This window comes from Culex quinquefasciatus, chromosome 3 (assembly GCF_015732765.1).
Source record: "Culex quinquefasciatus strain JHB chromosome 3, VPISU_Cqui_1.0_pri_paternal, whole genome shotgun sequence".
Lineage (NCBI taxonomy): Eukaryota > Metazoa > Arthropoda > Insecta > Diptera > Culicidae > Culex > Culex quinquefasciatus.
The window spans coordinates 161,208,514-161,221,606 of NC_051863.1; the positions used below are offsets into that span (position 1 = coordinate 161,208,514).

Consider the following 13,093-nt stretch of genomic DNA (forward strand, 5'->3'; position numbering starts at 1 on the left):
GCCACTTAATTACTACTGTTAACTAAATGTCTAGATCATCTCAGGGTGAGCTTGACAAATTCATGATTACAGTTTGTTTTAAATGCCTCTGGTAAACGTTGAATTGTTCGCAGACAACAATAGCCGCCGCTACCTAATTATCCGTCCGTTTATGCTGCGTATGTTTTTGCTTTTTTTGTTATAATTAGTTGATGTGAAAAATCAGAGGAAAACAGCACTTTTCCGGAATTTCTGCCCGGCAGTCTCGGCTCGCAGGTTCATCGGTTTGGGTTGTTGGTGGAAGTCAGTATGTTTGTACCCGTGTGGATTCTGGCAATTTTCGTGAAATGTTCCTGGACTTTGTCACTGCTTGGTTCGTTCAATAGTAAGTTGTCCAGAGGAAGCATCATTTCGAGACCCTTCGAACGCATTTGAAATTGATGTTTGTTGCAATTGATTTAATAATAACATTTAAAAATCTCCTTCTACTCTATTCCGTTCCGTCATAATATTTCTGGAGTTTGTTTTAAAGGGTTCAATAAACCAAATTTTGAGTTTATGCTTTTTGGGTGTTTTCAATACCCCTAACTCAAGGTGGTTTCAAAAACACCCAAAAAGCAAAAACTGGAAATTTGATTTATTGGACCTTTTCGAAAAAAAAAACTCCAGATTTGTTTCTTAAAACACTGGTTTAAACCGAAAGCGACTTCGTGGAGTTTCGAATTGGACAACTCTGCTGCTTTTGATACAAAAATTTAGTATCGATTCAATGTGCAAACAAGACATCAGTGATCTCCCGCTGGACCAATTTGGGATCCCGAATCAATAATTAAAGTAATGAAAATACTCGATACACCAAACTAGACAGTCAGTCGCTTTTGAAGTAACGAAACTATTATTCTGTCCGGCGATGAATCAACTCGTGGTTGTCTTTGCTGGGATTTCAATCGTTTGTGGGAGTATAGCAGAAATTGGTTCCTCCAACTTGGAGTTAATTGATTTCCGACTACATAATCAGGCAGCGCAGCTGAAAGATTTTTACAAGGTTTGAAAGATGGGTATTGTTATGCTCCATTTTAGAACATTTTTTCGTGTAATTCAGGATGTGCGCACAATTTACTTCACAAGTTTTGATCGTAAACAAGAACAGAAAGAGTCATACTTTTTGGAAATCGTGCAAATTCCCGTGATCTTGAGTACTCATATGAAAATAAAAAAAATATTTCGTGAAACTAACCAGAGAAGCAACTCCATCAATCCATACTCTTCGAATTTAGGATTCATGGTGGTGGCCAGCAGTGAACACGACATTCATTACTTCATGAATCTGATAAAAAAGTTGAGTCCGCAGGCAAGAGTATTGTTCATTTTACAGAGTTGCTCAATGGAGGTTTTGCATCGATTCTTGTTAAATGCTTGGACCGATTTTGAGTTGTTAAATGTTGCTGTTATTACCGCCCGTAAAGCGTTCCTTGGAAAATTGAATTTTTATGATCCTTTTTTACACAATTATTATGATGGCTTTGAGATAAAATCAAGAGGTTTGAAAGGGTTTCCGTTAAAGGTACGTTTTATACTCCCAGCTTCGGTAATAACAGATTGATTTATTATAGGTATCAGAAAAGGCGAAGAGATCACATGAAGGAGAACAGTTTGGCCACAGAATAATTGCAATTTTGGCTAGAAGCTTGAATTTAACATTGCTTTACAGCTGGGTATGAAAATCTTGTCGTTGTGATACCTAATATTTGGAACACTAGGGAAACGCTGGTAAAGTTAGCGTACAAACAGAAGCTCTACCTAATTTATATATTTTTCTTCGGTGTAACGTTTGCCTGCTTCAGGTTGGTCCACAAACTCAACGGACTGCGTAAGCTATCAACAGAGCCATTCGAGCACGAAACTTCGTTGCTCATGTTGACAGCAATTGGTATGATCACCAATGTGGCGGTTAGCTCGTTTACGGATCTCAAACTCCGGATCGTGACTGTAATCGTCGGACTCATGTTGATGGTGGTGTACAATTTGTCCCAAGCTGATCTAATCGAGTTTCTGACGGTATCACCACGATCGCCTGTTGATTCGATAGAAGAACTAGTCCGGAGAGATTATAAAATGTATACTTTGCCAAAATTTCAGCAAACTTTGGCAACTATTGTCAATGATTCTCTTGTACAAAAGATTACAAGCCGAATGCAAAAATATCCCCTGACTCAAGTGTCAGCTGCCAAATTACTCCAGACCAGGTCAATGGTGGCCGTTATTCTACCAGAAAATCATGCTCATGTTTTAGCGATGAAGTTACAGGACAGGGTTTTCATTATACCTCAGAAACTCTTTGGATATTATTTTAGCTTGCTCGTCCGGAAACGTCTCCCAATAGTGAATCTGATTAATGAGCATGTAGCCCAAATAGTTGAGTCTGGAATATTCAAGTATGAATGGATACGAAGCAAGGGTCAGCCTTGCAGACGCTTCGTAATAAGTTACCAATTTCAAAAACTAAATTATCACGTGATCTCTCTGAATCATTGCTGGAATTTTTTTTTCCTTATTGATCGTGCTACTATCTGTATGCTTTATGGTTTTTGTTTTAGAAATTTCATTATTTCGAAAGAATTTAGGAGAGTTGCTGAATGTAAACAACGTGTTATTGATAGTTGTACTTTTCTCTGTTTGAAGTTGTACGAAACAATGTGGTCTGTTATCATACAATTCAAGATCAAGTCATAATAACAATCTCTTTTGAAACTGTCTACGTGTCCCTAGTGACCGAGTACTACAAACTACCCAAGCTGTACCTCTACGACGACTATGACCGCTGTCTGCAGGAGTTCCCCTCCGAAGCCATCTACTGTCTCGTGGATACCGAGATCAAACCAAACTCTACCGCAACAATCTGGCCACTGATAGAGGTAATCCCAGCCCGTTTCAAAGTTTACACCAGAAAAACTAACCCCTTCAACCACGCCAAGAAATTCTCCAACGACAGCAAGCGCAGCTTCCGGCACGACCGGCTCCAGCGGGGACTCTGCATGGCCCGGTGTCACGCCATTTTGGACCGGTTTGACCACCGGACGCAGATGAAGTACTACCTGGCCCACTGGAATCAGTCCAGTGAGGTCACGTTTGATCCGAACACCTTTCGGGGGGCGCTGGACGCGCGGGCCAAGCTGAACCGGCTGGCGAATCAGTGCGTTAATTACGAGCTGAAACGGCAGTACGGCATCATGGGACACTCGACGGTGGAGTATTGCGTCAGCAGTCATGAAGTGGATTCTTTGGGTAAGTATTATGAAGATTTCCAGTCCAGCATGACTTCTTTCAAATGTTTAGATTACTTGGACATAACCTTCCTGGTCGTTCTGGGAGCAATCATCCTAGCAGTTTCCCTGTCATCATTCTACGATTTTCGTCTTCGGACGAAGCAGTACTCTGATATCAAAGCCAGCACCTACTACCGGACTCCGATCCGTCGAGGAGGTAATCATTTCACTTTTGAACAATATCATTCTTCTAATCTCCACCCCCGATTTCAGTCTCCCAAAAGCTGGTCCTCTTCTCCCTAGCCCGGAACTGGCAAACCCTGGTCGCGAAACGGCGCTCGACCCTGTCCAAAGATTTGCGCTTCATTCAGAGTGCACGTTTCCTGGTCATGTACCTGGTCATTGCCGGCCACTGCATGCTGTTCAATTGCATCTTTCCGCTGATGAACCCCGAGTACGTAGAACTGGTAAGTGGGGCGTGTGGCGAGCTGCGTGTGAATGAGTGACTTGGCGGGTTTTGATTTGTTTGTCAAGTGTGCCTCTTAAACGTCCCAAGTTGAGCTGATTGGCCTAGAAATGTCCAAGATTCGTCTAGTCACTATTCCTCGTTGTAGATCTACAGAAAATCGTGAACACTTTTGGAATTTCTACTTATCTCGTACGTCGCTTTTTGACGTTCCGGAAAAAACGCGTTTTGATGTTTGACCTTGAATAAACAAAAACGAGAGCACGCAATGTCAACAATAACAAACACGACTTGTTTGGTTGACCATTCTGTGCATTGCCCCGAAGTTTGGTTGAATTTGGTTGCCGGAGTTGCCGCAAATATAATTAAAAATGTTTACGGTGGTCGGGCATGTACGTGTGTCAAACGCGTTCTGTTCTGAAATCCCTTTGACCAATTGTCGCACTTGCATCAATTTTCAGGCTGTGTCAAGATTGCACGACAAGATTTAAACTTCTTTCATATGAAACGTGACAAAAATGCACGAAGTATTTTCGGTTTTATGGAATATCTCAGGACTGAAATCGAATTTTGGGGATCTGTGAAGGTCAAAAGGTGAGGCATTGTGAGCTGCACAAAATGGCGTTCTTAACTCAATTTTGACCAAAATGCACGACGGCGATGAAATATGAGAAATTATGTATACAAAGAAATTTCTGTTTTAAACATTTAAAATTACTTTCTAGATTCTCACAGAGAAACGATCAAATACCTAATCTAATACTATCTAATTCTCCCCCGGTATCGCACACGTGGCTCATTCGCGCACGCACGCCCAGAACTACCGCCGGCTGGTGACGATGCTGATTTTCAACGGGCTAACGGTGATCCAGACCTATTTCGCCATTAGCGGATTCCTGCTGGCGGTGCAATTTGCCGACTATGCTGACAGAAGCAAGTCGTTCGCGGTGAAGGACTTTTGCGGCAGCGTTCTGTACCGGTATTTGAGGTGAGAGTGACGAGGTTTGCGTGCATTTGGTTGAGATTTCCTGGTTTGAAATTTTCCTATGCGATGAAATGTTGACGGACGTTGGGGCACCGTTCTATGCTGAGTGGATATTAATTGCCCTCGTTTGGGGTTGGCTAAGAGTGATTTTTTTTACTTTCATTTTCTCCTGATGAATGCTTAGATTTAAATGATTTGTTAATTAAGTAATTAAAAATAATGGACTTAAACAAGAAAACGTTCAAGGAAGATTGTTTAAGCTATTTTCTGTTACAAAAAAAAATATAACTGAAAATACATTGTTGGCACTTCAAAATGTTAAAATCCTTATTGTAAACTGACAACAATTAAATTGAGATGTTTATGGTCAAAAGGCAAAAAACAAGGAGATTTTGAGTTCGTAATATTATTCTATCTTGTAAAAATGTTATGCGAAATCATGTTTGTCAATATTTTATTTTGTTTTTTTTTTTTTTTGCTGTGGTCTGGAAGATGTATCAATCGCCTCAAATTTTTCATTTTCTTTTAAGTTTTCTAAGAAAAACATCGACTCTGAAATTCACAAATTTGCAACACTTTTTTCTTACAAATGTAAACAATGAATGGTTATTTTCAGGAAGGTATATCAAAAAAATAATGACTTCAGGGATGGTACTTATCTAGGTGCTGAATAGTGGTTCGTAGAACGGCCTCAATTTTGAACTTTCAAAGTGGAACCAATTTACTGTTCGTCAAAAGTAGAGAGTATTGTATCGATCATTAAAAATTGGGGTTTTTTGCCAGAATGAAAAATGTGTGGCTTTGAGGACCTGGAGTTGATGTCATGAAATCTTTAAAAAGTTGAAGGCAAGATAGTCATTTTTATGAATGAAGGTTGTTTATGGATCGGAGCGAGTTGTGGCGCTAAAACCACGGCAAATAGTGTCCAGGGCATTCGTGGAAATACAATGTCCCATCCCAGAGGGTCCCGGAGTACCAAACCTTCTTAGCATGGTGCTCCCAACGAATACAACCAAAATCTCGGAGCGTATGGTGGTGTGTCCCCACGCTTCTTCCTCCCCTGTCGATTCAGAATTGTGTTGTTGTTCGAACACTCAGTGCTCAAACTCAACCCAATTACGAGTCATCTCTGCGATACGGCTTTACGCAGTAGGCCTGGCCGGTTTAACGCTTGTGATGTTTCAATGCATTCTAATGCAATGGCGCACTACAGATGTTAATAAATGACAAGAAGAGTGCTACACAGAAAAAAATGATGGTAATATTCATCAGGAAATGGTGACAGATTTTGTGGCAAAATAAATGATAAATTTTACCCCAAAAAATGATAAATTTTCATCAGTTTTTGATGAATATTCATCAGGTTCACATTTTTACACATTTTTTATGTTATATTACACAAATAAAGAGGTAATATTCAACCTACCAAATTTTCAACATTCCAAAATTCAACTTTTTTTTGCTGTGTAGGCGTCATCTAACCTAAGGCACTCTCCAGGATCCCTTCAAAAGATTGGCTGCGCTAGGGTCTGATTAGATTAGATTAGATGAAGGTTGTTTATGGATCGATGCGTTTGTATCCATCCAGATGTTGTCTTTAGAGTTGGTTCAAATATTACGTTCATTACGTTATTGCTTGATTCCTTTTAAAAACCTGGTTTAGTGAAAATCTTTTCTGTTTGTTGTGAAGCTGATCCGCTAGAATTAGTGATGTTTATTCGCTGGATTCCAAAATCAGCCAGGGAACTTATCTGCAACATTGTCCCCCGTAAAAAAGAAAAATCTTTTCTAAACGATCGAAATGTGACAATTGTCCAGCAAAAAATGTCAAAAACTAGACAAAATAAAACACATATTACTGATTATAAAACAGCTCATTTACCAGTAAGAAAAAAGTCATCCTACACAGCAAAAAAAAGTTGAATTTTTGAATGTTGAAAATTTGGTAGGTTGAATATTACATCTTTATTTGTGTAATATTACTTAAAAAATGTGTAAAAATGTGAACCTGATGAATATTCATCAAAAACTGATGAAAATTCATCATTTTCAGAGGTAAAATTAATCATTTATTTTGCCACAAAATCTGTCACCATTTCCTGATGAATATTACCATCATTTTTATTTCTGTGTAGTGCTTGAACAACCTTCTACTTTGTAGATGTGGGATCATTCGAAAATCATTTTACGCATTCTCTCTATTCATCACCCAGGTACATATGAAACTCAAACTCTGTAATACCTTTATATTTTTTATTTTTTTTTTTTTGTAAAATGATCAGTTGTTCAACAATTTTAGGAGGTGTAATCACAAATTAAGCTTAAATTTGTAATATAATTGTTCACAACGCTAAAGCTTAATTTTCTGAGTTCAGTGACTCTTTGTACGACCGCAAAGGAGTTCAAATGGATTTTGCCTTCCTCACCTTATTGAGGAAAGGTTATAAAATCACTCGAAAAATGAACTTTTTGATTAGACCTCCTAGACCTACCTTCATTTGTACATATCGACACAGAATCACCTGCTGAGCAAATGTCAGTGTGTTTGGCTGTATGTAGACATGACAATTTGCAAAAAGGGTGGTTTTTAGTGTGCTTGTGGATTAAGAATTTTCAAGATCTGACTTACCTATCTAAAATTACAAGCAGTTTAAAAAAAATGTCTGAATTTACATAACCTCAATCTAGTTCCCAACAGGTTATTTTTATTTTTTTTTTTGTTTACTAATATAGACGTATCCAGTTTGAAATGGCCGCTAGGTGGCCAATGGTGTTAGAAATGACAGCTTCCATGTATTTGAATATGGGAGCTCAGGAAAACTCATGTTTAAGCAATAAAATGATTATTTATGATTAAAGTATTGATTGATTAGGTACACAAAATGTGTCTAGAATATTATTAAAATAAAAACTGTTCAAAAAATTTGCAATTGAGATAAGTACACCATTCGATTCAGCAGGAATTTTGGGCACCAAAAATATATAGTTTTCATATGTTAAGTGTTTTATTTTAGAAGAAAATTAACAAAAAGTATGAAAATCGAGACATTTAGTATGGGAGCTGTCAAATCTCTCACCATCAAAAAGCAGCGTTGAGCTTTCGCTGGATTTGTCTATACGGGGGGATTCAGTTCAATATCTGACAAATGACAATCGATGATCGAGGAATAGGGCTGTGCCATTTAGTTTAATCCAAGCATAACGATATAAATGGATCAAAAATGTTGTTACGGGATTCGTTACGTTTTTCATTTTTGCAAAAATATTGTATGGTTAACGAAATAAAAATCGTACCGCCATTGCGTTAAAAAGAGATTTCTCTGTATATGATATGCATGTGAGGAAGGCACCAAACACCCTAAGGTGGATTAAGTGACGTTTTTAAATTAATTTTTAAAAATGTACTTCGCGGATCTTCTTGACAGAAAAGGTTGTACTTGACAGCTTGTTCCAAAAGAACTCGGTTGATACAGCGAAAAAATGTTGCCTTTTTTTGCCTTCCTCACCTCAATGAGGAAAGGCTATAAAATCACTCGAAAAATGAACTTCTCTATTCGACCTCGTAGGCCAACCTTCAAGTATACCTATCGACTCAGAATCAAATTCTGAACAAATGACTGTGCGTGTGTATGTCTGTAAGTCCGTGCACCGAAAAATATGCACACGATTATCTCCGGACTGGCAGAACCGATTTCGACCGTTTTGGTCTCATTTGATCCGTCTTGGGATCCCACAAGACCGTAGTTAATATAATGAAGTTTAAAAAAGTACTTCAAAAGTTATGCAAAAAAATGATTTTAGCTAAACTTTGCAAGATTGTAAAAAGGGTGGTTTTTGTAAGAAAACCCGTCATGCTATATAATGTTTGAAAGGTATTTGAAAAACCTTTCAAACGCGTTCAAAAGATTTTTAATCAAATAACCCCATCAAAAGTTATGAGCACTTAAGTGTTATTTATACACTTTTTTGAGGCCGGATCTCAAATATGTTGATGAAAAAATTGTCCGGATCTATCACGCGACTCATCGTTGGATAGGTAATCAAAAGAACTTTCCAACAAGCCCAAAAGATTTAAGATCTGACAACCCTATCAAAAGTTATAAGCACTTTAGTGTTTTAATACACTTTTTTTGAGGCCGGATCTCAGATATTTTGATAGAAAATAAGTGTTATTTATACACTTTTCTTAGATTGTGTAGTGTATTCACTCTATGAATGCGAGGAAGGCACCAACCACCTAAAGGTGAATTAAGTAACGTTTTTAATCATGTTTTTACGGTTAAACATAGGGCTTTAGGACCCTAATGTTTGATATATTTTTTGGAACCTTCTATATATGAATAAACATTTGGGATTATTCCACTATTCCATTCATTAGTACACTCCCTACATGTCCTCCAAGAATCAGATTCATAGCAAACAGTTTTCTATTGAAAAAATCAAAAACACTAAAGAGCAAATAACAATGTTCACTCCAAATAAATCATATACTTTTAAAGTTAAGAAAATGAACAGTGTTTAAATCACGAAAAGCATACTAAAGCTGAAGAGCCACAGCTGACCACTTATTATGTAAACCAAATGTAATTATTATAAGAAAGATTCAATAAAGTATATTTAATTCAAAAAAAAAAAAATGTTCACTCCAAACCAGAAAAAAACTTCAATTGTGCCCTTTTCTTTTTCGTTAGTTTTGCGTGGTTAAGAAACTTTCTATGTTATTAAGTGAACTTTTCATACATTCTTAACACTAATTCACTTCAAAACAAAGTTTGGTTTACGTTTCACCAAGGATTGGAAAAGAAAAAAACTTCGTCGAAACACAATATTTAATACGGCCCCGCGGTTGATGTTCAGTACACTTTTGAAGAATTTTTATGTTTCACATACCTTATCTACACCATTCGATCACAAAACTTCACTAATTATCAAAATTTCCAACTAAACAAAAAGGCCCATAAACATCATCAAAATCAACAATCAGGTGACAGCGCTTTAGTTCCCTTTCAGTTCTTTTCGAAATTGCATTTAGAAAGGGCCCATTATGAACAACGGTTGGAAAGTTATAAGGGCCTAATAACGAGATTTTTTAAAATAATGAGTTTTATTGCGAAAATCAACATAAATTAAGAAGCATTAAAGCAGAGTTGGGGATTATGATGTGTTTCATCGTATCATCAGTAAAAATACCACCAGTCAAGCTTTCTTTTTAAATAGGAATTGGAACAAATTGTCCACTTTTTGCCAGCGATTTTCTCGAATCGCGATTTTTGGTTTTGTGCCCTAATGAAATGTTTGGTTCGAAATAATAATAAAACAAAACATATCAAAATAAAGGTTGATTTCTGAGGTAATTGGTAATTTTTAGAATGCTTTGAAAGTCAAATTCAAGTGAATCGTATCGATTTTTTAATTATTTTAAGAATCGATATGATGTATAGTTTGGTTGATCTAAATAATGTCAATGTCAAATGAACGCTTAAGTTTCAACAAGGTATGATAGATTTCAGCTGTATACGCTCAAACCGGCAGAATTTAATTTTAGTAAATTTTCTACAAAAGAATAAAGTTATACATTTTGGGTACCACTGCAACCGTTAATCTCCGTTGAAATATTTAAAGTTTGTTGATTGTAAACACCCTCCCCTCAGACTCATTCCCCTGTACTCCTTCATGATTCTGCTGGACGCCACCTGGCTGAACCGCCTGCAGGACGGCCCCGTGTGGAAGCGCGTAGCGGAAACGGAACGCACCTTCTGCCGGAACAACTGGTGGGCGAATCTGGCCTTCGTGAACAACTACTCCACCGTCGATGAACCGGTTTGTGTTTATTGTTTGATTTTGAAAATATTCTGAAGATTTCATGAACGTCTCGAAACAGTGCCTCCAGCAAAGTTGGTACCTGGCCACCGACTTCCAGCTGTTCGTCCTGGGCCTGCTGCTGTTGACCTTCGTGTGGCGCTTCCCAAAACTGCTCCGGCCAACGTTGGCCATCGCCGTGCTGCTGTCCTATCTGTCGCCGGGCCTTGTAACGTACTTTTACGGGTTCGAGGGGGTGGTCATGATCCGACCAGAGTAAGTGCCAAAATTTACATTTATCGACGATTGTCAACCATTATTGTCCTCCCCTGAAGGGCCCTCAAGTACGTCATGTGGTACGACCAGGGCTACCGGCAGATGTACATCCCGACGCACACCAACTTTGGCAGCTATCTGGCCGGATTGATTGCCGGGTTGGCGTATCGTCAACTGAAACGGTCCGAGGCCAGCGTGCGGCAGCGGAAGGTGAGGTTGAGTTCGGGGCGAGTTTAAAGGAATCGTCCGTTTTATGGCTCTTCGTTTTTTTTTCTCGCCTTCAGCTCTTCCAGCTGGCCTGGTACTCTGCCCTTCCGTTGGCCATCGGGTTGCTGCTGTCGGCGTACGTCTTTTATGCGTACGATTTTGAAAAGCCCGCCGTTTGGATCGCCCTTTATGCGGCCTTCTCCAAGAACCTGTGGGGTGTCATCTTTGGGGTGCTTTTTGTGGGGCTTGCGCTTGGAGTGGGAGGTAATGATTGAATTTCATGGCGTTGAAATCTTTGCAATTTGTGTCATTCTCCACCGTACAGGCTTCTTCCAGCGGGTCCTCAACAGTGCCATTTTCCGGCCGCTGGGCAAGGTCACGTACGCCGTGTTCCTGTGCCATCTGTTTGTGATCCGGGCCACGCTCGGCAACATCCGGCAGCCGATTTATGTGAGCGATGTGCGCATTGTAAGTGCTGCTGTGGGACCCGCGGTTTAGAAATATGATAATTTTTATGCATGCGTAAATTTTACTACACCCCTTTTATTCCCACAGTTGGTTTCGACGTCGTCCACGCTGGTGCTGGCCTACATCCTGGGGCTGCTGATGTGCCTGGGCGTTGAGATTCCACTGTCAAATTTGCAGAAAGCGCTGTTTGCGAAAAAATCGGGTGAGTTGGCGTCAGGGAGTTTTTGGGAATTTTGGACATCTTTTAAAAAACGGGTATGTGAGTGATTAGGACAGTTTTAGTGATACTCAATGTATAGAAACTCGAAAAAGTTTAAAATAACATTTTGTGCAATTTCCCAGTCTAATCGAGTTTTTGGAATGAGCAATTCCAGCCCAAAACAAGATTCTTTTTAGGTACGTTTTTCTCGACCCTCTCCGATTTCAATGAAACTTTGTAGACATGTTATCCTACGCTTATATAAGCCATTTTTGTGTATATGGAGCCAGTTTCACTCGATAATGACATTTGAGAAGGGCGCAAGTGTTTTAAATATTTTTGTATTTCGTAATTTAAATATTGCTGTATCTCGAAGCCGTTGCATCGTATCAAAAAGTGGTCAGAGACAAACTTGTAGGAAATTTGGACGGCTTTCCGAAAAAAATACACTGAAAGAAAAAAACACTCAACTTTTATAAGAGTTTTTGATTTTTAAGTTTAATATTCAAATTTTAAGGTGGGCCCACGATTTTCTTTCGTTCAAAATTTTTGTGAAAGTAGCTTAAGATGTTACAAAAAGACTCACACAAAATGCAGAATGTAGCTACTCACCTAAAAAAATACAAAAATCATTTACCGGAACTATTTTTTTGAAAAGTGCTTTAAATATCAAAATTTAAAAAAAACGGAACACAAGAGTCGAAATTTGAGCCAAATGAAAAAATACAAAAAAAATAAAAACTGTCGAAATCGGCCGATTTCATAGAGAATTGCTCAATTGTCTTTGTAGCCTGTGACGGATCAATTTCCTTAGGAAGTCCAAATTATCCTACGCTCTCAACTTAGGTTTGTTTGTTGAAAATGAATTGACCAATATTTTTTCAATTGCAGAAACATATTACGAAGAAAATGTTGAACTTACGAAAAATGGCAACAACACTACTGTGGAAAGTAACAATCAAACGGGGCCGTAAGAATTAGGAAATTCTTTCTAATATGATATTTTTATGTATTAATGATTTTCTAGCATATTTTAAATACACAATATATTTTAAGTTATTTTAGAAATTTTACGTTTTAATTTTTTTTCTCGTATCACAGAAGTTACATCCTTATCCTATAATTAGATTTACATTCAAGCTGAATTTGTTTGATGTTGCCTAACCTTCGACCCTTTACCCACTTTTAGTCAACTTGGAATGTCCACAGTAAAAAAGGTATAAACATTTCAGATTTTTCGTTTTCTGTTGCCGAAAAAGTGCAATTCGAGTGAAATTTACCCTTTTTTACTGTTATTAGTGATTTGTAAAACCAACAAACATAAATAATAGCAAATAATAACTTATCTCCGCCGAAATGCTGAATTCCCTCTGTCTATTTCGTCTATTTACACTTCACATAATATATTCAGAGCCCAAGCTCGGTCTGACGAAATTCAGTAGCTTAGA

The 13,093-nt window shown here is 38.2% G+C and overlaps 1 protein-coding gene across 1 annotated transcript; it reads left to right on the forward strand.

Annotated features, from left to right (window-relative positions):
* Positions 1 to 208: 208 nt before the first annotated feature.
* On the forward strand, positions 209 to 12,713 carry LOC6041117 (nose resistant to fluoxetine protein 6). The gene is made up of 13 exons (XM_038265471.1): positions 209 to 364; positions 2,749 to 2,894; positions 2,955 to 3,264; positions 3,316 to 3,462; positions 3,519 to 3,712; positions 4,530 to 4,699; positions 10,348 to 10,516; positions 10,578 to 10,771; positions 10,831 to 10,981; positions 11,056 to 11,242; positions 11,304 to 11,446; positions 11,534 to 11,648; positions 12,537 to 12,713. Exons 1-13 carry the CDS (start codon positions 289 to 291, stop codon positions 12,617 to 12,619), a joined length of 2,085 nt encoding a protein of 694 aa, XP_038121399.1. The 5' UTR covers positions 209 to 288; the 3' UTR covers positions 12,620 to 12,713.
* Positions 12,714 to 13,093: the final 380 nt, after the last annotated feature.

Coding starts and splice junctions, on each gene's coding strand:
- LOC6041117 (XM_038265471.1), top strand. CDS start 289: ATGTTTGTACCCGTGTGGATTCTGGCAATTTTCGTGAAATGTTCCTGG. Junction 3,463..3,518: donor GACTCCGATCCGTCGAGGAG/GTAATCATTTCA, acceptor CCCCGATTTCAG/TCTCCCAAAAGCTGGTCCTC. Junction 11,649..12,536: donor GCTGTTTGCGAAAAAATCGG/GTGAGTTGGCGT, acceptor TTTCAATTGCAG/AAACATATTACGAAGAAAAT.